General features: G+C 37.1%; 1 protein-coding gene and 1 non-coding gene across 5 annotated transcripts in view; one reads left to right on the top strand and one right to left on the bottom strand.

Annotated features, from left to right (window-relative positions):
* Myo9a (myosin IXA) overlaps positions 1 to 26,133 on the top strand; it is a 199,273-nt gene that overhangs the window by 54,514 nt on the left and 118,626 nt on the right. For all 4 annotated transcript variants that reach the window (XM_041679416.1, XM_041679418.1, XM_041679417.1 and 1 more), the window contains 5 exons: positions 5,096 to 5,193; positions 10,606 to 10,732; positions 13,809 to 13,898; positions 19,433 to 19,549; positions 24,650 to 24,784. In XM_041679416.1, the coding sequence (XP_041535350.1) occupies positions 5,096 to 5,193; positions 10,606 to 10,732; positions 13,809 to 13,898; positions 19,433 to 19,549; positions 24,650 to 24,784 (567 nt within the window). The remainder of the gene's footprint in view (positions 1 to 5,095; positions 5,194 to 10,605; positions 10,733 to 13,808; positions 13,899 to 19,432; positions 19,550 to 24,649; positions 24,785 to 26,133) is intronic.
* On the bottom strand, positions 17,059 to 17,131 carry Trnak-cuu. Its single transcript has one exon. It is a non-coding gene; the product is annotated as a tRNA-Lys (tRNA).

The raw sequence follows: 26,133 nt of genomic DNA, 5'->3' as shown, positions 1-26,133 counted from the left end.
TTCTTTTTCTTGGTACTTTTTTTCTGGATAATTTGTCCTTTTTCTTTAGATGTCTTATTTGTCCAGTGGTCTTTGGATTCCATAGCTGGATGCCTTTGCTCTCCTGAAAAGACAGAAACAAACTCTTTCCCAACCCTAATTCTGGGGAAATTGTCTTTTGGCAAGTTATATCTGATCAAATGAAAAGCATTTGTTAGTTTTATGGTTAGTTTAGATTAAAAAGTTATGATGTTTGATGAACTATCATCATCTCTTCTAATTATGAAGTGTCTCTTGTTCAGATTGAATCTTTATCAATTTTGATTGTATCCATAGCTTTTCTTCTTTCTTGGACACAAAAGCAAAGCCCCTTTCCCAACATAGCACATGTCTTGATTTCCATTTAAGGTCAGTGCATCTTTAAAATATACTGGATAATTTAATTCTGTAGTTTTTTCTACTATCCAATTGTTTCTCCATAACTGTTGTTTCTTCTCCCTAGCATTTAGGAAATTCACAGTTAGTAAAGCATTATGCAGTCTATTTCTGGGCGTCTTTATCATCTCTTTCTGTTTATTTAACATATCCTTTAGAGTGTGATTTGATCTTTCTATAACTGCCTGGCCTGTAAGATTGTGTGGTATACCTCTAGTATGCTTTATATTATAATAAGCAAATAACAGCTTCATTTTCTTAGAGACATGTTCGAGACATGTCTGTCTGTATACCTATGGTGGCCATAACTTCTAGAAAATGTGTGATTATCCAGTCAGCCTTTTCTGAACTCAGAGCAATTGCTTATTGAAAGCCTGAATAGGTGTCAGTGGTGTGGTGTTCATATTTTAGTTTTCCAAATTCTACCAAATAGAACACATCCATCTGCCAGATTTCATTCCTTTAAGTACCCTTTGGCTTACTTCGTGCAGGTAGTGTTGTTTGGTTGTATAAAGAACAGGTAGGACATTGCCTATAATTTCCTTGTCTTGATGGGAAAGTCTTTCTTTCAATATTTGCTATTGGCAAGGTTTTTTTAAATGAAATTCTGAGGCTTTCAACACATTTCCAATCAATATTTGATTGATTTCTGCATTACATTGTGCTAAATGACCTGGCAGACCCTTATGGGATTGGATGCGTCTTATGTATATGGGATGATTCTTGTAACTGAATAAATAATAAAGTCAATTCTGTATCATCTGGTATAAATTCAGCGGTTTCAATTTTTAAAACTACCCTTTCTGCATATTATTATGAATCAGTAACTATGTTGAGATGTTCTTTAAAATTCCTAGGACCATGAGGATAGCATATAATTCTGACTTTTTCATAGAGTCATAAGGGCTTTGATCCACTTACATATTTTGATTTGTAACCTGCCTTTCCTGATTTGCATCTATAAAGAATGTAGGGGCTCCAGATATTGGTGTTTCCCATACAATGAGAGGAAGAATCCAGCTAGTTCTCTCTCTAAGTTGAATTCTCTTGCTTTAGGATATTTGTTATTAATCTCTCCCAAAAATTTACTGCACGCTCTTTGCCAAGGTTCACTTTCTGCCCTTAATTTATCAATTTCATCATTAGTAAAAGGTACTACAATTTCTGCTGGGTCTATTTTTGCTAATTGACAAGATCTCAGTTTTCCCTTTAGAATCAACTCAGAGACCTTTTCCACATAAAACACTTGAACCAGATATTCCATTGTAATTGTGAACCAGCCTCTAAAACAGCTTTAACCAAGTCTATCCAGTCTTTGGGAATAGTTCTATTACAAACTGACCATGAATTTAGCATTTGCTTCACTACAGGTGAATGCATGCCATATGAAACTATTACTTCCTAGAATCTCCTCAATCTAACGATGGCACAGGAGTCCAATTAGCTTTTTACGGAGCCTATATCATTTGGCAATTTCTGTAAGGTTACTGAATATATTAAGTTTGCTTGTTTGAAAATCTTAGGCTGTTCCTCTTTAGCCTTATAATACAGTGCTGAAATTGGTTCCCTTTAAATTCCTCTATCTGAATTTGAATATCTCAGTTTCAGGGGATCCTATGTCCTCTTCTGGCCTCTGAAGACCCCTGCATTCATGTGTATATATATCTATACATCTCACAGAAATGGAAACTTTAAAAGAAGACTATTGGAGGTTTTAAGTTCAGTTTTATAAGGCATATATGGTAGAAAATGACTGTTTAGCCAGGCAGTGGTGGCGTACGCCTTTATTCCCAGTACTCAGAGGCAGAGGCAGGCGGAACTCTGTGAGTTTGAGTTCAGCCTGGTCTACAAGAGCTAGTTCCAGGATAGGCACCAAAGGTACAGAGAAACCTTGTCTCGAAAAAAACAGAAAGAAAGAAAGGAAGAAAGAAAGAGACTATGTTTAACTGTTTTATATGCAAGTACAAATCTGTAAGTATAAAATGATAAAAGGCTTTTCTTTCCATCTATAGTTTGGTCACACAAAGGTGAAAGCATAGTTACATCTAGCTATATTAACTAATTAAGTTCTTAAGTATTCTTCCTATAAATATAACATGTCTTAATCTTTGCTTTAAAGAGTCACGGGCTGGAGAGGTGGCTCAGTGGTTAAGAGCATTGCCTGCTCTTCCAAAGGTCCTGAGTTCAATTCCCAGCAACCACATGGTGGCTCACAGCCATCTCTAATGAGGTCTGGTGCCCTCTTATGGCCTGCAGACATACACACAGACAGAATATTGTATACATAATAAATAAATAAATATTAAAAAAAAAGAGCACTTGCTGCTTTAAAAAAAAAAAGAGTCACAACTTTCTCATTGTAAAATTCCCCTATGCCAGAGTTGTGAAGCATCAGCATATTGTATGGGTGCTTGTTTTTTTTTTTTCTTTCAGACAAAGTTTGGTTACATTACCATTTCATGATCAAGATGTTACTGGTTTCAGATCTAGTATTTTGGGAAATAGATATTTCAATTTGTAGTTTCTTGAAGAATTGTAATAGAAAAGTATAATTTATTTTACATCAAAGTATGATTGATGACTTGTTCAGACTTGTCTGTGGAACTGTGGATTGGTCTTCATTTTTTCAAAGTTAAAGTAAGGCTTACAAATTTGAGGTTGTTTGGCTTGCTCCCAATACTAGCTCATCTACTTACTAATTTTGAGACCATCAGAAGGTCACTTAATTTTCTTTTTATTCCCCCCTCATATTTTTTTCTTTTTTGCTTAATTCTTTTATTCCTGCCAGTGATCTTTGGTCCTTTCAACATTCTTATATTCTTGCACTTTGGGTTACATAGCAAGACTCTCAAAAAGATGGAAGGAACCCCATGCCTGTAATATGGTCCTCAGAAAGACTGAGGCAGGAGTATCTCAAGTTATACCAGCCTGTGTTACTTAGCAGATTTGAGGTCAGCTTACTCCATAGTGAAATTCTCAAAAAACAAACAAACCCAAAAATTCCTTCAAAAATGGTCTTTAAATTTTGTATTAAATTTTTCAATTACAATATGCCTGAAGAATTTGATAGAGTATTGTGGAAAAATGTCATTTCTACATTTGCTAGCATTATTTGAATTAGAGAATGATTTTTTTATTAGGAACTTTTTATTTTTAAATTTTATTAGATATTTTATAAAATTCCAATCCAAGTTCCCACTCCCTCCCCTCCGGTTTCTTCCACACACCCTCTCCCACCCATAACTTGTCGAGTCTTTGCCACTTTAACAGTGTCAGGTTCCAGTCTTAAGTCCAGTCAAGAAGAGGTTATTCATGTAATGTTTGTGTCACTATTGCACCAGTATATCTTGCAGGTAGTTAGTTCACTGTTGTAGATTGCAGGGTTTGTAGCTGGGTGATATTGATTACTTTTTCTTCGTGTAATGTTCAAGGTACCTTCTAGTACCATGAACTCTAGTCAGTAAGGATAAAGCTTCTATTGGGACACCAGCTTGATTTTTCTATGTGTGATGATATTAAGTAAGTGGTGTCTTCAGCAATAGTGTCTTGCCATCAAGTTGTAAAGGGTAACCAATAGCCTTGGCAGATTGCCTGTGATGTTTGGGACGAGGTTCTATGAGACCCCTTTGGCCAGCTCAACAGATGTAACTCATTTCTGGCACTGGGAGTTTTACTTAGTGGTTTAAGGTGTCTGTTTTGGCAGGCATTGTCTCCTCCACCATGTATTTGTCTTTGCCTGTTAAGGCCAGAAAGGGACATCAGATACCTTGGAGCTGGAGTCATAGGTGATTATTTGACATCTGACGTCAACTAGGAATTAACTTGGGTCTTCTTGAGAGCAGCAAGTATTCTTAAGTGCTAAGTGATCTTTCTAGCCCTTCAATAAGTATTTTTATTGATTCATGTGACATGTATTTTTTTCTTTTTTAGTTTTTCAAGACAGGGTTTCGCTGTCATTTTGGAGCCTGTCCTGAGACTAGCTCTTGTAGACTAGGCTGGCCTTGAACTCACAGAGATCCTCCTGCCTTTGCCTCCTGAGTGCTGGGATTAAAGGCATGCACCACCCTGCTCATGATGTGTATTCTTCAATTTTGGCATAATTTGTTTATTTCGGTTGATCACTATGATGTATGTATTTATTTGTTTTTGCCACTCTATCTTTTCTTCATATACCTACTGTTTGTTAACACCAACTGGTTTGTATTATATAAATCCAGGTTTCACTTCTCAACTGCTTACTGTCTATTATCTTTTTTTGTTTGTGTATTTGTATGCTTTTAATTCAAGGCTTTACATAAGATAGACACCTGTTAAAAATTTGAATAAATTAACTGTGTATGGACTTGAGCTCTCTTTTATGTTTTAAATCTCTAAAAAACTCTTTAGTGCTATTTAAAATCAAACTTGGTATCCATATATTTTATAAATGCTACTAATTCTCCACCATTTTGACATCCTGTGTTGGTGATTGCTAATGGTAGAAAAAAAGGTACTATTTAATATTTGGTAGATGTATTTACTTTGCTTATCTGTACTTATATAAGAGGCTTAATGAGCCTGACTGTGTGTAAATATTCTACTAGTTCTAATCATTTACACAGGAACCTGCTTAAATTAATGAATGGCTCACATTGTTTTTAAACAGGTAATCTTAATATATTTTCTCCCTTCTCTTAAGTAGGATTGCTTCACAGTGGAGGGAGAAGATTTGAGGCATGATTTTGAACGCTTACAATTGGCCATGGAAATGGTAGGATTTCTCCCCAAGACACGGAGACAGTGAGTTTTAAAGTTTTTATTCATTTACTATAGTTTTGTATTTCAAGTATAAAAGAAAGCATGATGTGTCTTTGAGAAATTTCTCTTAGTTATTTTAAAGACATTTTTCTTCTTTGGCAATTTCATACATATGTACAGTATATCTTTATCCCATCTATCTTCAGCTTTCTCCTATTCCTTTTCTTTTTTCTGTAACCCACTGAATAGAATTTGTGTTGCTTGCATAAGCATGGAACCTACCTGCAGCCATATCCATGAAGAAAAAATAGACTTCTATTTTTTCTAGTCTTTATGTAAACTACAACATTCCATGCATATTTACATGTGTGTTGCTCTGTTAAAAATTTTGATCTGTGGATGTAGCTCTGTGGTAGAATACTTGTTTTGTATACATAAGACTATAGACTCAATCCCTAACAGCAATATTGTCAACAAACAAACAAACAAAAAGCAAACCAAACTAACCACAAAACCTCTATACATGTTAATATAAACAAAATGGAAACATAAAAAAATGTTAATAGGGCTGATGAAGATGGCTAATCGGATGAAATGCTTGCTGTCCAAAAATGAGGGCTAGAGTTCAGATCCTCAGAACCCACATCAGGAAAACCTGGTGAGCATGATGACCTCCCTATAATCCCAGTGAATAGGAAACAAAGATAGGAAATCTTTGTAGCCAAGATGGAAAACATGACAAGCTCTGGTTCACCAATAGACTTTACCTCAATATATGCCTCAAGGTGCAGAGAATAAGAAAGGACATCTGTGAACTGGAGTGATGGCTCAGAGTAAATAATATTGGCTGCTCCTCCAGATGAGCTGGTTTAATTCCCAATACCCATAGGTAGGGCTCCTCACCATCATTTGTAACTCCAGTTCCAGGGGATCTGCTGCCCTCTTTTGGCCTTTGCAGGCACCACATGAATGTTGCATAGACATGCTTGTAAAATACTCATACACATAAAATAATAAAAAGTTGAAATTAAAATTTAGATAAAAGATAGCTGATGTTTAACTTGGGCCTCTACATGCATTGACTCACATGCATGTACCCTCTACGTGTTCACCCTCATACATGTATTAACAGATCAGCAACATACATAAACCAAAAACATTTGTTTTAGAAAATGAAGTAATTTGTGTTTCTAGAAACTAAAAGATACAACCTTGTCTCTTCCTAGAGGAATGTTTTTTTGTTGTTGTTGTTTTAGATACATGGTTCCTCCATGTAGTCCTGGATGAACTGAGCTCACTCTGTAGATCAGGCTGGCCACAATCTCACAGAGATCCACCTGCCTCTACCTCCTGAGTACTGGGATTAAAGGTGTGCACCACCACCATCTGACTGCTGTAGGAATATTTTTTTCTTTTCTTTTCCTTTCCTTTATTTTCCTTTCTTTTTTTTTCTTTTCTTTTCCTTTCCTTCCCTCCCTCCCTCCTTTCCCCCCTCCCCCTCCCTCCCTCCCTCCCCCCCCTCCCTCCCTCCCTCCCCCCCTCCCTCCCTCCCTCCCTTTCTTTTTTGTTTTTCAGGACAGGGTTTCTTTGTGTAGCCTTAGCTGTTCTGGAACTCACTCTGTAGACCAGGCTGGCCTTGAACTCAGAGATTCACCTGCCTCCGCCTCTGAGTGCTGAAATTAAAGAAGTGCACAACCATTGCCCAGCAGGAATATTTTTTTCATAACTTTTGTCTGTTCAGTTTTGGAGGCAGGGTCTTGATATCATGTATTGTTCAGACTGGTGTAAGGGCCTGCCTTAGCCTCTGAGGTAACTCAAACTATGAACGCACACTTTTGAATCTAGCTGTTTTTATAATTGATTTTGAAGTGTCTGTGGGATTCATGTTGAAGATATGTCATATTTGGTTGTGTAATGAATGAATAATCTCTTGAGTCATGAGTTTCAATAAGGAGAATATTAGCCTGACCTATTTTTCTGTGTATTGGTATGCTTCTTGAATTATAAAATTCTCTTCTGGATTCCTTTTATGAGAAGTTAGTTAAAACCAAACAATACAATCTATAAATGTGCAAACATACTTACTGCAATACACTGAAGGTCAAATATAGGAGAAAACCTCCCTAGGTTTCTGTTAATCTCTTCCCTCAGGGTCACTTACGTACTGCATGTGATCCTGAATGGATGACATATAAACTGAATGAAGTATGAGAATATGTCCTCAGTAGGTTACCCTAATGCTAAAAGCTGAATTCTGGCTTGGTAGTGGTGGCACATGCTTTTAATCCTAGCACACAGGAAGCAAAGGTAGGTGGATCTCTGAGTTCAAGGCCAACCTGGTCAACAGATTGAGTTCCAGGACAGCCAAGGCAATACAGAGAAAAAAACAAAACAACAACAAAAAAAGATGAATTCTGAAATGATCTGAAATTTAAAATATCTTGAATATTCACACAGTGCTCAAACTTCTTCAGACTTTGGAGCATTTGGGATTTTTAGATTAGGAGTACAAAACAAAGTCATGGACCTATTCTACAGTCTGAGAAATTCCAAACCTCAAACATTTCTTGTCATGATAATTTTGAGTGAAGTGTACTCTCTATATTAAATACCAGTGAAATGGAAGTTTTGGCAATATAGTGCTTATTTTTTATGTGTTAAAACGATTATTCGGTATGACAGGATCCCATATTGTAAACTTTAGGAAGCAGTAAATTTTAGTGTGAGCCTTCCCTGTCTTTTATCTTCTTTTCAAATATTCCTTCACAGAAAAAAGTTTAACTCTATGGGTCATATTTATAAGTTTTTATTGCATAGTACTTTGAACATTAAATAATTTATCATCTGAAATTATTTTTATCTTTTTTCCACTCATTCAGAATATTGTGTTGTTTTGGATAGAGACTATATTGTGTGTACTGCTACTTTCCTTTCTTGTGCCCACAGTTATCTCAGCTAATAAATAGTAGCATTCTTTCCTATTTCCTGTGATATGCTTTAAAATTGTTTTCCATAACTGTGTAGCCATCCTTAAATTTTGGCAGTGTTGAAAGTTTTTTTTTTTTAATTTTTTATAATAGATAGGCATATGCTATGTAGCTCAGGCCTACCTACCTTGGACTCTCTGATCTTCCTTTCTTAGACTAATGAGTGCTGGAATTTGGTACCATACACAACAAAATCTATTTTAAGAACTGTTAATGTCCTGCCTTTATTAAATGAAAAAATTTGTCCGTTATGCTTTTTCTGCACTCTATATTTTAAGATACCATTTGTGTTATCTTCTAATGTAAAATTATAAACATTTTAAGACTCAAGATTCCAAGTGGCATGGTAGCATAGACTTTTAATCTCAGCGTACTGGAGGCGGAGGGAGGTTGATCTCTGTGAGTTTCAGGCCAGCCTGGTCTACATAGTTACTTCCTGGACAAACAGGGTATTATAGAGAGACTCCGTTCTCAAAAAACAGACAGAAAAAAATCATGACTCCTGTTTATATTTTAAAATCTTTTAAATTCTGACTTATCACATTAGGTTATTTTTAAGGTATTATTGCATAAGAGTTGTATGACGTATTTTTGAGAACATTAATGTGCCAATTTTTGAAACAGATGAAAACTGGGTCATACATTTGTGTTAATTTTTGACTTCTAGATTTTATGATGTTTAAGAGATTCTGAGCTTTTTTTATATCTTAGAATACTTTTATCAATTATTCCTTTGGGATTGACTTGTATTTTCTAATTTTAAATTACTTGAAAAATAACACTTAAATTATTTAACACTTAAATTACTTAAAAATATACTTTAAGTATATTTGGTTCTGGGCTGGAGCGATGGCTCAGTGGTTAACAGTATTGCCTGCTCTTCCAAAGGTTCTGAGTTCAATTCCCAGCAACCACATGGTGGCTCATAACCATCTGGGATGAGTTCTGGTGTCCTCTTCTGGCCTGCAGGCATATATGCAGACAGAATATTGTGTACATAATAAGTAAATAAATATTTTAAAAAGTATATTTGGTTTTGAAGAACTTTATTTTAATTAGAATATTTTCTAATTTTGCAAAGCCAAATTTCAACCTACAAATTTTTAGTTATAATTTAATTATAAATATTTAATTTAAATTTAAGAAGACACATGGATAAGTTTTAAGAATAGGTTAGATTTATTCTAAGGAAGTAGTAAATCAATAGGCATATGGATACATGCATTTAGGATATTTAAAAATATTTTATTTTTAATCACATGTATATGCCTATGTGTGGGTTTGTACTCATGAGTGCAGTGTTCATGGAGGCCAGAAGAGGGTGACTGATGCCCTGGAGCTGGAGTTGCAGGCTTTTGTTAGACATCTGGCCATGCGATGTGAGTGCTGGAACTGAATTTGTGTCTTCTTCAAGAGTAGTTGGCAGTCTTGACTGATGAACTAACCATCTTTCCAGCTCCTCTTAAGGGCTTTAAAAAGGTGTGTGTACACATTCATTCATGTGTATGCTTCTTTGTGAGTCCAAGTGCACATGTTTGCGTATGTGGGTGTGCAAGGAGACTAGAAGAGGGCATTGGGATTTTTGGGACCTGGAGTTATGGGCATTTCCAGGAAGCCTGGTTTGTTATGTGGGTGCTCTGTTTCAAACTCAGATTCTCATGATTCTACAACAACCACTTAATAACCACTAAGTAGTAGAATGTTCAGCTGTGTTAAATGTCTCAAATAGCAGATAAGTTAGGGCATGATTTTTTTTTTCTCAGCTAAGTGGAAGTAGTTCTTAGTAACTTCTGAGGCATACGAAGTTGAAGCAGATGTTAAATGATAGTGAATACAAATAGTAAAGTGCCGACAAGGAGTTTGAGTTAGTATTTCAGTAAGCTTTTTTGTAAAGAGAAAGAGAACGTGTTGAATCTAGGGTGATTTATTTAAAAGAAGAGAAATAAGCAGTATTTTGATTTAAAAAAAAGTTCTTCAAGATCCAAGTATGAGGTAGGAAATGAAGACATTACAACTCCTGAATCAACTGGAGCCAATGGGATATAGTGTACAAGTGGAGAGTTCGTTTTTAAATTTGTTTTATGCCATGTTACATGTTAATAATTTATTTATTTATTTAAATATTTATTTATTATGTATACAATAGTCTGTCTGCAAGTATGCCTGAAGGCCAGAAGAGGGCGCCAGACCTCTTTACAGATGGTTGTGAGCCACCATGTGGTTGCTGGGAATTGAACTCAGGACCTTTGGAAGAGCAGGCAATGCTCTTAACCACTGAGCCATCTCTCCAGCTCCTGTTAATAATTTATTAACTGACATAGTCGTTAAAGTTTAGTTAAAATTACCATTCTTTTGTGAAGATGAAAATACTTCATAATTTGTACTGGGGAATTTGTTTTGGATTTGGAGTAAAATGAGCTTTGATAATGTATTTAGCAAACTTTAATCTGTGCTTTTATTTTCATAGGATTTTCTCTCTGCTCTCAGCAATACTACATTTGGGTAATATCTCCTATAAAAAGAAGACCTATCGGGATGACTCTATTGACATCTGTAATCCTGAAGTACTGCCTATTGTCTCAGAATTATTAGAAGTGAGTCATTCATTCTTGGTTTTCATTTTAGATAATTGGTAACTTCTTATTTTTAATTTATATGTCCTTTATACTTATAAATGGATATACTTGGTTAAAATGATTTCATTTGATACTATTTTAAGATAGTGTTTTCAGAAGTTGAAATTCCTCCTGGATTCCTGCCTTACTTTACTTGTGAGTGTGCCAAGATCATTAGGTCTAATGTTTTCTCCCTTGCCTTCACTTCCCCTTAACACATGCATTCCTTCAGTTTGTTGACAAGGATGAATATTTCCACTCTATATTGTTTAGGGGTTATGTTAATGTTGCTCTTTCTAACTTGAGGTTTCTCCTTTCTTCCCTCCTTTCCTTCCCCCTCCCACACCTCCTCTCTCCTTCCTTCTTTCTTTCCTGAAACAGGATTTGTGGGGTTTTTTTTTTTTTTGTTTTGTTTTTGTTTTTCGAGACAGGGTTTCTCAGTAGCTTTTGGAGCCTGTCCTGGAACTAGCTCTTGTAGACCAGGCTGGCCCTGAACTCACAGAGATCTGCCTGCCCCTGCCTCCCAAGTGCTGGGATTAAAGGCGCGTGCCACCGCTGCAGGGCCACCAGACTCTGTTCTATTGCTCCTCCCAAAGTGATAGTGTGTCTTCACTTTTTGTGCTGAATGGGTTTTGACAAATGGATGAAGTCATGTGTTCATGGTTACAGTCTTATACAGAACTCTTACACTGCTCTAAAACTCCTCTTCACCCTAATTTTCATTTTCACATGCAATATAATTGTAATTATAGAGTTAATTTTATTTCTAGATGAACTTATTTTACTTGGTAATGCATTTGAGATACATCCTTTTAAGCCAGGTGTAGTGCCTCATGTCTTTAGTTCCAACACTTTGGAGGCAGAGGCAGGCAGGTCTCAGTGAATTTAACCACATGATGGCTCACAATCATCCATAATGACATATGGTGCTCTCTTCTGGTGTGTAGGTATACATGCAGGCAGAATGCCTTATACAGAAAGAAAGAAAGAAAGAAAGAAAGAAAGAAAGAAAGAAAAGAAAGAAAGCCTAAACTAATTCATTGTATGTAGAACCATTTACTTCTCTTTGGCATAATTTAGGTGAGATTTTACAGAAAAAGTTATTTCCCAGTATGTGTCCATTATAAAGCTATAGTGCCAGTTGAGAGCATTGGATAACCTCTTTTTCATATCTAACTGCAGTGATTATTTTTTCTTTATATATGACTGATCATTGCTTTAACCTCAATGGAATGATATTATGACAGAATAAGATGAAATAAATTTCTACAAGATGTAGATCATTGTATCCGAAGATTGTAATTTTTTCCTTTTTTTGGTTTTTCGAGACAGGGTTTCTCTGTGGTTTTGGAGCCTGTCCTGGAACTAGCTCTTGTAGACCAGGCTGGTCTTGAACTCACAGAGATCCGCCTGCCTCTGCCTCCCAAGTGCTGGGATTAAAGGCGTGCGCCACCACCGCCCAGCTCTGAAGATTATAATTTTGAAGGTCATAGACTAGATTTCAATCAAGCATTTCAGATATTTTAATCAAACATTTAGTATTATGATAAATTAGGACATTGTGCCTGGAGTCCTATTTTAAACTCAGACATAAATAACAGGGATTCTATTCTTAATTAGTATTCTTTTGTCAGAGGTTAGTTAAGAGATGTTCAGGGAATTTAAAAGAAATTCAGGGATTTGGAATGTCTGTTTTATCTGAGTTTGGATCTACACACTCAAAAACTGGTCTTGTGCATCTGTAATTCAATTACTGGGAGGGGAGAGTGAGAGAGGGGGGATGCCAAGAAAGGTCAGTCAGTATAACCAGTCAGTGAGGTCTGGTTCCCTTGACAGACCCTGCCTGAAAAAGTAAGTGGAATCAGGCACGGCGACCATGCATTAAATCCCAGCATGCAGAAGTAAGAGGCAGAGTTCAAGGTCAGCTTGGTCTACATAGTCAGTTTTAGGACAACCAGGGCTACACAGAGAGATCTTGTTTTAGAAAACAAAAGAAGATCTACAGAAATAAACAAATACCTGACATTGACCTGCTTTTCACAGTGCACACACACACACACACACAGAGCACACATACAGATGCATATAACAGTTTTATTTGTATTGAAAATCCTTTTATGTGTATTAGTGTTTTGCTTACATGTATGTGTATGTATGTATGTATGTATGTATGTATGTGTGTATGTATGTGTGTATGTATGTGTGTATGTGTGTATGTGTGTGTGTGTATTCATGTGTGTGCCTGGTGCCCACGAAGGTTTACAAGAGGATGTAACTTTCTCTGGAACTGGAATTACATATGGGTGTTCAGAACTGAAGCAAGGTTCTCTGCAAGAGCAAGTGTTTTTAACCACAGAGCCATTTATTAGTCTCCGTTTTTTCTTTTGAAAAGAAAATAATTCAGTCAGGTGTTGATGGTGTATGCCTGGAACCTCAGTACTCACAAGGTTGAGGAGAAGGTTCACCGTGAGTTTGAAGCCAGCCTGGGCTACAGAGTGAGACCGTGTTACAAATAAATATAATATTATTTACTTCTGGGATGGGAGTAAAAGCAAAGTAGTACCTTTATCTGAAAGTTTAATATGCATGTATAAAAATAAATGTAGAACAAAAGTATTCTTCAGGAGTCTTAGATTCCAGGAGTGCTTTCATCCTTTGTCCATGGCCTTATCTTTAGATTGTAAAATCTAGAGAACGAGTGTGCCAGATTTAGATTTGTGTCTCTATTCCCAGATGTGTGTGTGAGACACTGGTGAGAACCCATGACCTTTCATATGCTAGGCAAGCTCTCTAGAGTTAAACTTTCCACTTGGAAGCATACTTTGAAAATAAACTATTTGTTGCTTTTTTCTTCTATTTTAGGTGGAGGAATTATTGTTATTTGTATGCTTAAATTCCCCTTTAGCCATTATTAAGATTGTGTATGTTTCTTTGCATTTCTTTATATTCACTCTATATTCCTTTCATTAAAATTTTTCTCTAGTTAGCTTTTCAGTGTAATAATTGAGTCTCCATCATAAATCTTGCATATTGAATTTACCTTTCTACTTTATAGGTTAAAGAAGAGATGCTCTTTGAAGCATTAGTTACAAGGAAGACGGTGACAGTGGGAGAAAAACTTATTTTACCATATAAGCTGGCAGAGGTATGGTTTTCTGGGGCATCAGTATTTTGAATACTCTAGAATATAAGGTTTGTAGGTTTTTTTTCTTTTTCTTTTCCCTTTTTTATGTAATGAAAATGACACTAGGCAAAAAGGTATTAATTAGTGTACTTTTGAGGAAAAAAACAACGTTTCTGTAGGTTTGGAAACTTAAAATTCAATGTGTTTTTTATCTGTCTGTCTGTCTATTTTAATATGAAAATATAGCCAGGCACACGCCTTTAATCCTAGCACTCGGGAGGCAGAGGCAGGCAGATCTCTGAGTTTGAGGCCAGCCTGGTCTACAGAACCAGTTTCAGGATAGCTAGGGCTGGTTACATAGAGAAACCCTGTATTGAACTTCACTCCCCAATGAAAATATAACAAAATAAAATATAATAAGATAAAACAAAATTATCACATCGAAGTTGCACACAACAAGCCAGCAGAAGTAAAAGAACCCAAGAGAAGGCATAGAAGTCAAAGACTCATTTCTTTGCATACTCAAGAATCCCAGAAAAACACCAAGCTGAAAGCCATAGAGAACCTGGTGTAGACCTGTGCAAGCCCTATGAGTGTTGTTTCAATCTCTGTGAGTTCATATGAGTTTTACTCACGTTTATTTAGAGGGCTTGTTGTCTTGGTGTCTTCCATCCCCTCTGACTCTTACACTCTTTCTACCTCCTGTTCCAAGTGGTTTCCTGAGCTCTGAGAGAGGAGGATTTGATGGAGATATCCTATTTAGGGCTGGGTGTTCCAAGGTGTCTCATTCTGCTTAATGTTTGGCTGTGAGTTTCTTTGTTTATATTTGCTGCTGGAGGAAGCTCTGATGATGGCTGAACAAGGTACTGATCTATAAGTATAACAGAATATCATTAGGAGTCACTTTCTCAGTTTGGTTTTTGTTGTTTTGGTTTTTGAAACAGGGTTTCTTTGTGTCCTGGAACTTGTTTTCTAAACCAGGTTTACCTTGAATTCATAGAGATCTGCCTGTCTCTGTCTCCTGAGTGCTGGGATTAAAGGCGTGAGTCATAACTGTCCACCTTGTTTGTTTATTTTAGATCAGTATATTTGATTTTACCCTAGGTTCCTGGACACTCTGCCCTCTGGTTCTTGGTCGTACAAGTAGGGTCAGATATGGGTTCTATCTTGTGAAATGGGCGTTAAGTCAAATTAGACATTGGTTGGTTTCTTCCACAAGCTTTGTGCCACCATTTCTGTATCATATCTTGCAGGCATGATAATATTGTAGATCAATGGGTTTGTAGCTGACTTGGTGTTTACATTGCTGTTTTGGTAATATGCAGGTTACCTTCTTGGACCAGAAACTCAGTGTGGTTTTAAATAGTAGGCTTTCATTACCTAAGCAAATAAACAGTAGGCTTTCATTTTTCTTCAAGGATCTTTAAAAAACCCTTATTAATTTGTATGGGTGTTTTGTGTGCGTGTATATTTTGTACCATATGTATATAGATACCATGGAGGCAAGAGTTAGAGACACTTTTGAGCTGCCATGTGGGTACACAGTGTATAGAAGGATTATTCCACAACATTTTTTGTCTAAATAAAAAGGAAGGTTTTTTTAACTTTTTTTTTTTTCAAATATTTATTTATTTATTATGTATACAATATTCTGTCTGTGTGTATGCCTGCAGACCAGAAGAGGGCACCAGACCTCATTACAGATGGTTGTGAGCCACCATGTGGTTGCTGGGAATTGAACTCAGGACCTCTGGAAGAGCAGGCAATGCTCTTAACCGCTGAGCCATCTCTCCAGCCCCCAGGTTTTTTTAACTTTAAATAATAAAATTATACATAATAAAACAGTTATCAAGTAAAAATTAGATCAAGGGGTTACAAATTGGAAATGAAGAAGTCAAACTCTCCCTGTTTGCTGATGATATGATAGTTTACATAAGTGATCCCAAAAATTCTACCAAGGAACTTCCCTAGCTCATAAACACTTTCAGCAATGTAGCAGGATACAAGATTAACTAAAAAAAAAAAAAAAAATCAGTAGCCCTCCTATAAACAGATGATGAAAGGGCTGGGGAAGAAATCAGAGAATCAACACCCTTCACAATAGCCACAAATAGCATAAAATATGTCAGAGTAACTCTAACCAAACAAGTGGAAGACTTGTATGAGAAGAACTTTGAATCTTCGAAGAAAGAAACTAAAGAAGACACCAGAAATTGGAAAGATCTTCCATGCTCTTGGGTAGGCAGAATTAACTTAGTAAAAATGGCAATCTTACCAAAAGCAATCTAATTGGGATATTAAACCACTGCTAAAATAGTCTGTGAGGCTGGACCATCTTAGCCAATAGCCGTGAGGCTATTTTGGATGCGGAATTTGGAGGAGACCATAACAGAGGCATTTTGAAATGCTGCATCACCTGGGCCATCCATTTTTAGGACATAAACTTTTAAGATTTATTTATTTATTAAGTATATAGTGTTGTTCTTGCATGCATGCCTGCAGGCCAGAATCAAGCACCAGATCTCTTTACAGATAGTTGTGAGCCACCATGTGGTTGCTGGGAGTTGAACTCATGACCTTTGGAAGAGCTGGCAATGCTCATAACCACTGAGCCATCTCTCCAACCCCAAATACATAAACTTTAAAAAGTAGCATACAAGTATGGAATATGTGGTGTGCCCAAGTCAGTTAAAGGTTTTTTGTTTGTTTGTTTGTTTTTTTAACAAGTAAAATACATATGTTATATGTCTTGTAGTTTTGTTTCTTTATGTTTGAAGTCAGAATTTTCACCAGGTCTTCCCTGATCAAACCTGGTTCATGTTAACCTGGAACAATTCCATAGCTTCTCATGTCCTATAGAAATAAAAGCATGACCTCTCTGAATCTGAATGCATAAAAAGGGGAGGGAGAGACGGGAGTCAAATAATTCCAAGATAACTCTAAAAGATTATTTCAAGATTATTCTTTATTGTAAAGGGAAATGTAGGGATAAGTCCCGCCCCTTAGGGGGCGTGTTCGCCTCGGGCTAATGTCTGCCTATAAATTTGGCGAGCATGCTCCGAGCTGTCTCTTCTGCTTTCCTGGTCTCCGCGGGAACGGTGGTTCTGTAAGTCTATTTCTACATTAAAACTATATATATTTTTACAATCTGTCTGCATTCGTTTACGCCGCTACATTTTGGCGCCCAACGTGGGGCTCGAACCCACGACCCTGAGATTAAGAGTCTCATGCTCTACCGACTGAGCTAGCCGGGCAGGCAGCCGGGGTGCTGGGGACGCAGCCCCCCTGCCACTCTTATTACTACAGGGAAAAACTCACAACTGGAATGGGAAGTCCAACCTCAAGGCGTGGAATGCCGGAACAAGAGAGTTGAGAGCTGGGCAGGCCTGTGGTTTTCTCTGGGTACCCAAAAGCTCACGCTCCAACCTGGTCTTAAAGGTCTTTGGCTGCAGGAGGTTCCCCGTCACCTCTTCCCCAAAGTAACCTATCTTTTGACTTCCATTTTGAAGTGAAGACATTTTAAAAATGTATAAAAATATATAGGTTGGTTTAATCCAGCAGTTTTTATAATACAGTTTTTATAATGTGTCTTAGCAGCTGTTGTATCTTCATTAGTGATCAGACTTTTTTTTCCTGATGCCAGTTCCCAAATAACTGACAGAGAGACTTCATATTAATTATAAATGGTTGACCCGTAGCTTGGGTTTTTTTACTCACTAGCTCTACCAACTTAAATTATTTATTACATTTCTATTAATTTACATTCTACCATGTGGTGTTTCCTCTCTGTTATCTTGGAGCATGCTGTTTCTTGTCATTTGCAGTTTATTTCTTAAGTACCATTAAGAGAGTATTAGATAAAAGGTCTCCAGTTCTTTTTAACGAGGGTTTTCTAATTAAACCAAATCCATCTGGTATCTTTCTTTAGAACAATTAAAAAATCAGCTAAGGAATGCAAGATAGCTCAAAAGGTGCAAGTACTTACTGCCAGGAAGTGATATGTTCCCAGATAAATAAATATTTAAAAATCAGCAATGGTATACCAACCTGGAAACTCATGATCTTTTCATAATAAATGCCTAGAGTACAGGCCTTTACACCATGCGTGACTTGGAACATTTTTTTAAATTATTGAAATTCATAAATAAGTTAATCTCTTTTATGTTATGTGTTATATTATATCTCTACTTTATAGATATCTAAACTGTAACCTAGTAATTCAAGTGTCTTGTGTGGTCCATACAGCTAGAATGAGTTCAGAAACAGAAATTGACTGGTAGTCTTCTCTTATTTCCTTACCACTTGAAAACAGAGATGTTAATATAAACAGTAAAACATTATTAGCATTTATATTCTTTTATGTGATAGGACTCAATTATTTTTAAAAAATTTTGTAAACTAAAGTGTTTCTCTTTTTTTTCCTCTCTTTTGGAGAGAGTTTGACTTTGTGATTCATGCTGGCCTCGAACTTATGATAGTATGCCAGTATGCCTGCTTTATTTTCTTGAGTGCTGGAATTTACTGTTTTCTAAATGTGAATTTTCTTTAATTTATATCCTCTCCCACTTTTTGTTTTCGTGTATACCCAATTTTGATACCTGGAATCTTTCAAAATTACTTTTTCATTTTATTTTATTTCTTGGATTCTATCAAGAAAATAATGAAGTGAAATAAAATATAAATTTCATAATTGCCTAATTAAGAGATTGTTACTATTTTCTTTTTTTTGTTTTTTGTTTTTTCGATGCAGGGTGTCTCTAGTAGTTTTGGAGCCTGTCCTGGAACTCCCTCTGTAGACCAGCCTGGCCTCGAACTCACAGAGATCTGCCTGCCGAGTGCTGGGATTGTGTGCCACCAATGCCTGGCTTGTTACTATTTTCTTGAATGAAACTGTTATGTAGTACTTTGAATGACAAACTGAAGATAGCTAGTATAATGTCTATATTCTAAGAGTGAAAGAAGGATTCTACAAATTATAATGTCCTCTTTTGCTGTCAGGTTTCTTTCTTTCTTTTTTTTTTTATTTTTGAGACAGGGTTTCTCTGTAGCTTTTCGTTCCTGTCCTGGAACTAGCTCTTGTAGTCCAGGCTGGCGTCGAACTCACAGAGATCTGCCTGCCCCTGCCTCCGGAGTGCTGGGATTAAAGGCGTGCGCCACCACCGCCCGGCTGCTGTCAGGTTTCATAACCTAGACTATTTTCTCCAATTATAACAGGTATAGTTATTTGTTTTCAGACTTCCCATTTTGTTTGGGAGAAAATATGCCCCCATAGACAGTAAAAAAAAATGCTTTGAATTGAGTGATTCATACATAGTTTTTGTTTCATGGAAATTTTTTCTAGATTCCTGAGTTGGACTAAATTAGAGTAAATACAGAAAACTTCGATTATAGGCTATTTAAATTGACAGACAATCTAGTTTTCTAATTCAGAATAGGTTTTCCTTCTGAAATGAAAGCAAAAACATTCTTTGTTATTGTATATTAGTGAAATTATTACCATTCCACTTTGCAATCTTAATTCACTTTACATTCATAATTCTCTTTGTATTTTATAGGCTGTGACAGTGAGAAACTCCATGGCTAAATCTTTATATAGTGCTCTGTTTGACTGGATCGTGTTTCGTATTAATCATGCACTTCTAAATAGTAAAGATTTGGAACATGATACCAAGGTAAAGACCTATTGTATTATATTTTACCAGAAAACCATTAAATAAACTGGTGAGTACTTGAAATTTTAAGGAATAAAATTACATAGAGTCAAATCAGCTTTACTTCTGTTACTTATTTCCATATTCAGGTTAACTGTTCTGTGTGTCTTTCTGTACCATCGCCCTATTTATTTACATGCTAAGGACCTTTATATACAAAGTTGATCTTAAAAATAGAAATAGAATCAAACTTTGTATTGTTCCAGTTTTGTTTTTTATATAAAAATTTCTTAAAATAGATTCCTATAAAATACATTTTCATATAAGATTTCATAAAGTATGTCATTATATATTTTTAATAATTGTGTAATACTAGCTGGGCATGGTTGCATACACCTTTAATCCCAATCCTTGGGAGACAAAGGCAAGTGTATCTCTGTGTGTTCGAGGCCAGCCCACTCATATGACAGAATGAGTTCCAGGACAGCTAGGACTACATGAAGAAACTTCCTTGGGGGGAACCCCGCCCCCTAAAGCCCCCAAATTGTGATATTTAGTGTGATTTGTGTCTTAGATTATCTCACTACAAGTAAATATTTTTGTTTCATCCTAAACAATACTAAAATAAATACTTTTTTTTTTTAGACAGAGTGCTACTGTATAGCCAGGTTGTTTTGTACTTGAGATCCTTCTATGCCTGACTGATAGGTTCTTGGGGTTAGAGGTGGACTCCACCATGTTCCAGTATAGATATTCTTTTACTGACCTTTGTATACTTCTCTATAGGATAACTTTAGCTTATTCTTCCTGGGTTTAAGGATGTTATCTGTTGCTCCCGAAAGGACTGTATACTTTTTTTCATTTTTTGATTGTTTTTTATTTTTTTGAGTTCAATCTGTGTTTTTTTTTTTTATTAAAAATTTCCACCTCCTCCCCACTTCCCTTTTTCCTCCCCCTCCCTTCCACTCCCTCCCCCTTCCCTCTCCAGTCCCAAGAGTAGTAAGGGTTCCCTGCCCTGAGGGAAGTCCAAGGGCCTCCCCTCCCCCCTCCATCCAGGTCTAGGAAAGTGAGCATCCAAACAAGCTAGGCTCCCACAAAGCCAGTACATGCAGTAGGATCAAAACCCAGTGCCATTGTCCTTGGCTTCTCAGCAGCCCTCATTGTCCGCCATGTTCAGAGAGTCCGGTTTTATCTCATTCTTTTTCAGACTCAGTCCAGCTGGCCTTGGTGAGCTCCCAATAAATCAGCCCCACTGTCTCAGTGGGTGGGTGCACCAATCGTGGTCCTGACTTCCTTGCTCATGTACTCCCTCCTTCTGCTCCTCATTTGGACTTTGGGAGCTCAGTCCAGTGCTCTAATGTGGGTCTCTGTCTCTATCTCCATCCATCGCCAGATGAAGGTTCTATGGTGATATGCAAGATAATCATTAGTATGGCTATAGGACTGGGCCGTTTCAGGCTCCCTCTCGTCAGCTGCCCAAGGACCTAGCTGGGGACATCTCTCTGTACCCCTGGGAACCCCTCTAGAGTCAAGACTCTTGCCAATCCTAAAATGGCTCCCTTTATTAAGATATATACTTCCCTGCTCCCATATCCACCCTTCCTTTATCCCAACAATCCCATTCCCCCAAGCTGTCCTCATCCTCCCCTTCTCACTTTTCTCTCCCTATCTCCCCTTTCCCCCATCCCACCCCACCCCCCAGTCCCCAATTTTTGCCCAGTAATCTTGTCTACTTCCAATACCCAGGAGGATAACTATATGTTTTTCTTTGGGTTCACCGTCTTATTTAGCTTCTCTAGGATCACAAATTATAGGCTCATTGTTTTGTTTTTTGAGACGGCTTCTCTGTTGCTTTGGAGCCTGTCCTGGAACTAGCTCTTGTAGACCAGACCTGCCTCAAACTCTCAGAGTTCTGCCCGCCTCTATCTACTAAATGTTGGGATTAGAGACTTGCCAGCACCACCTGGCAAGGACTGTATACTTCTACCAGTGAGGTGTAGTTTTTTTTTTCTCTGAACTTTTATCCATATTGTATATTATCAGTGTTTATATTTTCTAATATGAGAGAAATTATTCTCCTTTCTAATTTTTTGCCATTCGTTTTAGGAATGAAAGCCAAATATCTTGTCATGCTTTTCTTTTTTTTTTTTTTTTTTTTTTTTTTTTTTTTTTGGTTTTTCGAGACAGGGTTTCTCTGTGGCTTTGGAGCCTGTCCTGGAACTAGCTCTTGTAGACCAGGCTGGTCTCGAACTCAGAGAGATTCACCTGCCTCTGCCTCCCAAGTGCTGGGATTAAAGGCGTGCGCCACCACCGCCTGGCTTGTTGTTTTTTGATACAGGTTTCTCTGTGTCATTTTGGAGCTTGTTCTGGTACTCGCTCTGTTGCCCAGGCTGGCCTCAAACTCATAGAAATCTGCCTGCCTCTGGCTACCAAGTGCTGGGATTAAAGGCGTGTGCCACCACCACCCAGCATGATATAGTTTTCAAAGCATCTTTTTGGACACCATATTAGTTTGCTTACTGCATCTCATCACCAGTGGAGGCATTTTCTCATTTAATCAAGAGTGTTATACCCCATGTTAGAATGAGATTGAGTTTGGGGTTGTGATGCATGCCTCTAATCCTAGCACTCAAGAGACTAAAGTCGGAAGATTACGATTTAGAGGCCAAGATCCATTTTCAGAGTTGGGGGATAGGAAAGTGGGAAAGATAGAATGGTTCATTAGGTTTTATTTTTGTTGCTGCTATAACAAAATACCTAACAAGAATAACTTAAGGACACTTTATTTTAATCACATTATGAGGGTACAGCTCTCCACCTTGAGTAAGTCATTCCAGCAAGGGCTTCAGGTGGTTGGTCACATCTTATCTGCAGAATGGAAGCAGAAAGAGATGGAATCTGGCGTTCAGCTCTCTCAGCTTGGGATACCTCCCCCATGTCCCTGTAACCCAGCCAGTGCAATAGAGCTGCCCACCCACATTAAAGGTGGATCTCCCCACCTCAGTTAAACTCTCTGGAAATGCCCTCACAGACATGGCCAGAAAGAGACCTTTTTCCTAGATTCTTTCAAGTTGTCATGAATATTAGTAATCAAACTTGGTAACAGATATTAAAGGTGAATCTGAATGAATCATAGTAAGACATCACAAAGGTAATTTCTAGAAGTCAAATATTAAGAAAGAGAACAGTAGACATTTATGTCCTCTACTAAATAGCTAGGATCTAAGTGTTGTTGCAGAAGTGTCATGAGTTGATTTAGTGGTTTGTTCTTTTTTGGTGGGGAGGAGGCCTAAGGTGGTCCTTAATCACTTTTCTGTAGTAATAAGGGCGGTGGGGCTGCGTCCCCAGCACCCCGGCTGCCTGGCTAGCTTATGCCCGAAATAACAACACACAAACTGTATTCATTTAATCACTGCTTGGCCCATTTCTATCTAGCCTCTTCTAGGCTAATTCTCACATATTAATTTAGCCCATTTCTAATCATCTGTGTAGCGCCCCTAGGTGCGCTTACCAGGAAGATTCTAGCCTATGTCCATCCTGGGTCGGAGCTTCATCGCATGCGTCTGCCTGGGAGCTGGGAGCATGGCATCTCTCTGAGGCATCTGCTCCCGAGAGGAGAGCTGTCAAGTCTGAGCTCACTTCCTCTTCCTCCCAGCGTTCTGTTCTGTTTACTCCTCCCACCTATCTTCTAACCAATGAGGGCCAAGCGGTTTCTTTTTATTTAACCAATGACCTTCCTCCATCACTTTTCAAACATTCATTCACGCAATTTATTTATTTATTTATCAATCAAAGTCTCCCTATGAATCCCTCATGGTGTCCTTGGCCTCACATTCCTTCTGCCTTTGGAGAACTTTTTTCTGTACATTTATTTTGTGTTCTTGACTATCTGGAGGTCAGAGGACAGCTTCTGGGAATCAGTTCTCCCATTCTACTAAGTGGATTTACTACTACTCAGCTAGAATTCAGGTCTGGTTTGATATCAAGTACCTTTACCTACTGAGTGTGTTGTATGCCCAGTACTGACAACAAAATTGTTTATTTGTGGTTTAGATCAAAGTAAGAAGAATTGCATCATTTTTTGTCATAACCAGAAGTAACTTTATTGTGCTGATTTTTCACTTTGCTAACCTTTTTTGATTTTTCTTATACCTGTTGTTTCTTTTCCCTCATAGGACTTAAGATTTCTTGGTTTTCTCAAGATAATAGTTCACTCACCCTGTACTTTGTATATTTTGATACTGTAGTGCAGATATTATATATGTTTAAGTTTGTATTATTAAAAGAAATATTTACAATGAAAAGAGCTTACTTTAGTTAATTTGCCTATTAGCCTTAAGACCCTATGATGTGAGCTTTCAGAAAATTGTAAATGTACGCTCACACTGCTGTGGGTGAGTTACAGTGATGGCTCCCTCTTCCTGCTCACCCTAAAATCACATCTCAATCAGTTCTGTCAATTAAATATTATTTTTAAAGTTGAGAAAAACAGTTAAACACTAATATCAATTATCGTATGATAACCACTGTAACAGGAAAGTATAGTTTGCTCTTGTTGATTGCCATTTTACATGTTTTACCATCTGCTATAAGTCTGTTTTCTTAAAAAAGTCCATTCAATTTCGTGTCCAATGATTAAGAAATATCCATGTTTTTAAAAATATTTATAACAGATTATATGGTTATCATTACATTACAGATATTTCTTAATGCATGCCTGCATGTGTGTGTGTGTATGTGAGTGTGTATGCAGATGCATATATGTTCAGTGTCCACAAAGACCAGAGATATCAAATTCCCTGAAGCTGGAGTCACTGATGGTTGTCAGTCAGCTGATGTGGGTGCAGGGAACTGAATGTGGGTCCTTTGCAAAAGATAGTATGTGCTCTTAATTGCTGAGCCATCTCTTTAGCTCCCACATATGTTTCTAAATTAGAATGAAGTACATTTTCCTGTTATAATGGTTTTATGTGATAATTTACATAAGTGATTAACAGATTGCTGTATATTTTACTTAAATACTAGACAGCACCAAAACTGTTACAGAAAGGAGTATTTTATTACTTGTAATATGAGTAAGTTGGAGTTTTGTTTTTAAATAAGTTTTCTTTTGTTTTACAGACTTTGTCCATTGGTGTTCTTGATATTTTTGGGTTTGAAGACTATGAAAATAATAGTTTTGAGCAGTTCTGTATTAATTTTGCTAATGAACGTTTACAACACTACTTTAATCAGCATATCTTTAAGTTGGAACAAGTGAGTATCTAAATATGTGTATGTTTGCCCTCCTGTCCAAACTTTTGAATCGTTGGCATAGCTGTTTTACTGCTTGCATTTTTATTCACATAGTGTGGTGGTCATATCACTCACTGTAAGGAAATGACAAATCAGAGCAGAGATTTCAGCCATGTCATACTGAAGTTTCCTCTTTTTTCAGTAGTTGCCAGATGCATTTGTTAATTTGTGTTTATTTACATGTATCGTTGAATGAAAAGATGCATGACTGTCTTTCTGCTTTTTTTTTTAAGGGGCATTGTATTTTTGTTGCTTTTGGGTGTGGTTACTTATCTTTAATTTTTATTTAACTGCATTCGTGTCTGATTCTTATGTGAGATCAGAGAATCTTGAGTGTGGATACAAAAGTATTTTCTGGTACTGGAGAGATGGTTCTGTAATTGAGAGCACTTGTTCCTCTTCCTAACAACCTGGTTTCAGTTCTGACCCCCTACATGGTGCATCATAATCATCTGCAATTCCAGTTTCAGGGGATCTAACACCCTTCTTCTGACCTCTGTGGGCACCAGGCGTGCACGTGATGCACATAAATACAGACTGGCAAAACATTCATATACCTAAAATAAATAAATCTAAATAAACCAAGAAAACCACAAAGGCTTTTGTTTTGTTTTTTGTTTTTTGTTTTTGTTTTTTTTTTTTTTTTTTTTTGGTTTTTCGAAACAGTGTTTTTCTGTAGCTTTGGAGCCTGTCCTTGAACTAGCTCTTGTATACCAGGCTGTCCTGGAACTCACAGAGATCCGCCTGCCTCTGCCTCACAAGTGCTGGGATTAAAGTCGTGATCCACCAACGCCCAGCCGACTTCTGTTATTGTTAGCTGTCTGCTAATTCAGTCTATTTAGGTGAAGAAACCATTTTAGAGACCATAATTACCTCTATTTATTTATTTACAAGCAAAACCAAAACAAAATGGAAAAAAGGTGGAAGGGAAGCATGGACATAAACTAGTGTGAATTAAAGCTAAGCGAAGTGTACAATATCATAGTACCATGGTGGGGGAACTATCCAGAAAGTTATGGTAACAGATGTGAACTGTAAGTGTGGTTTTGCTGGGTGTGATGGCTCATGCCTTTAATTCCAGGAGTCAGAGGCAGAAGGATCTCTGAGTTTGAGACCAGGTTGGTCGACAAAGCAACCCTGTCTTGATAAGAACCAAAATAAATAAAGAAAATTAGTATGACCTCAAGAATAATTTTAATTTAGTAAATTTAACATTTTTTATTAAATTTTTAAAATTTACTTAATATATCACCCACAGTTTCCCTTCCTTTCTCTCTTACTGTTCCCACCTACCACCTCCTTTCTATCCT

This window comes from Microtus oregoni, unplaced genomic scaffold (assembly GCF_018167655.1).
Source record: "Microtus oregoni isolate MIOR12 unplaced genomic scaffold, Mior012 000032F_ref0000030, whole genome shotgun sequence".
Classification (NCBI taxonomy): domain Eukaryota; kingdom Metazoa; phylum Chordata; class Mammalia; order Rodentia; family Cricetidae; genus Microtus; species Microtus oregoni.
The sequence above is the reverse complement of the archived record's forward strand: the minus strand, read 5'-3'. Positions and strand labels throughout refer to the sequence as shown.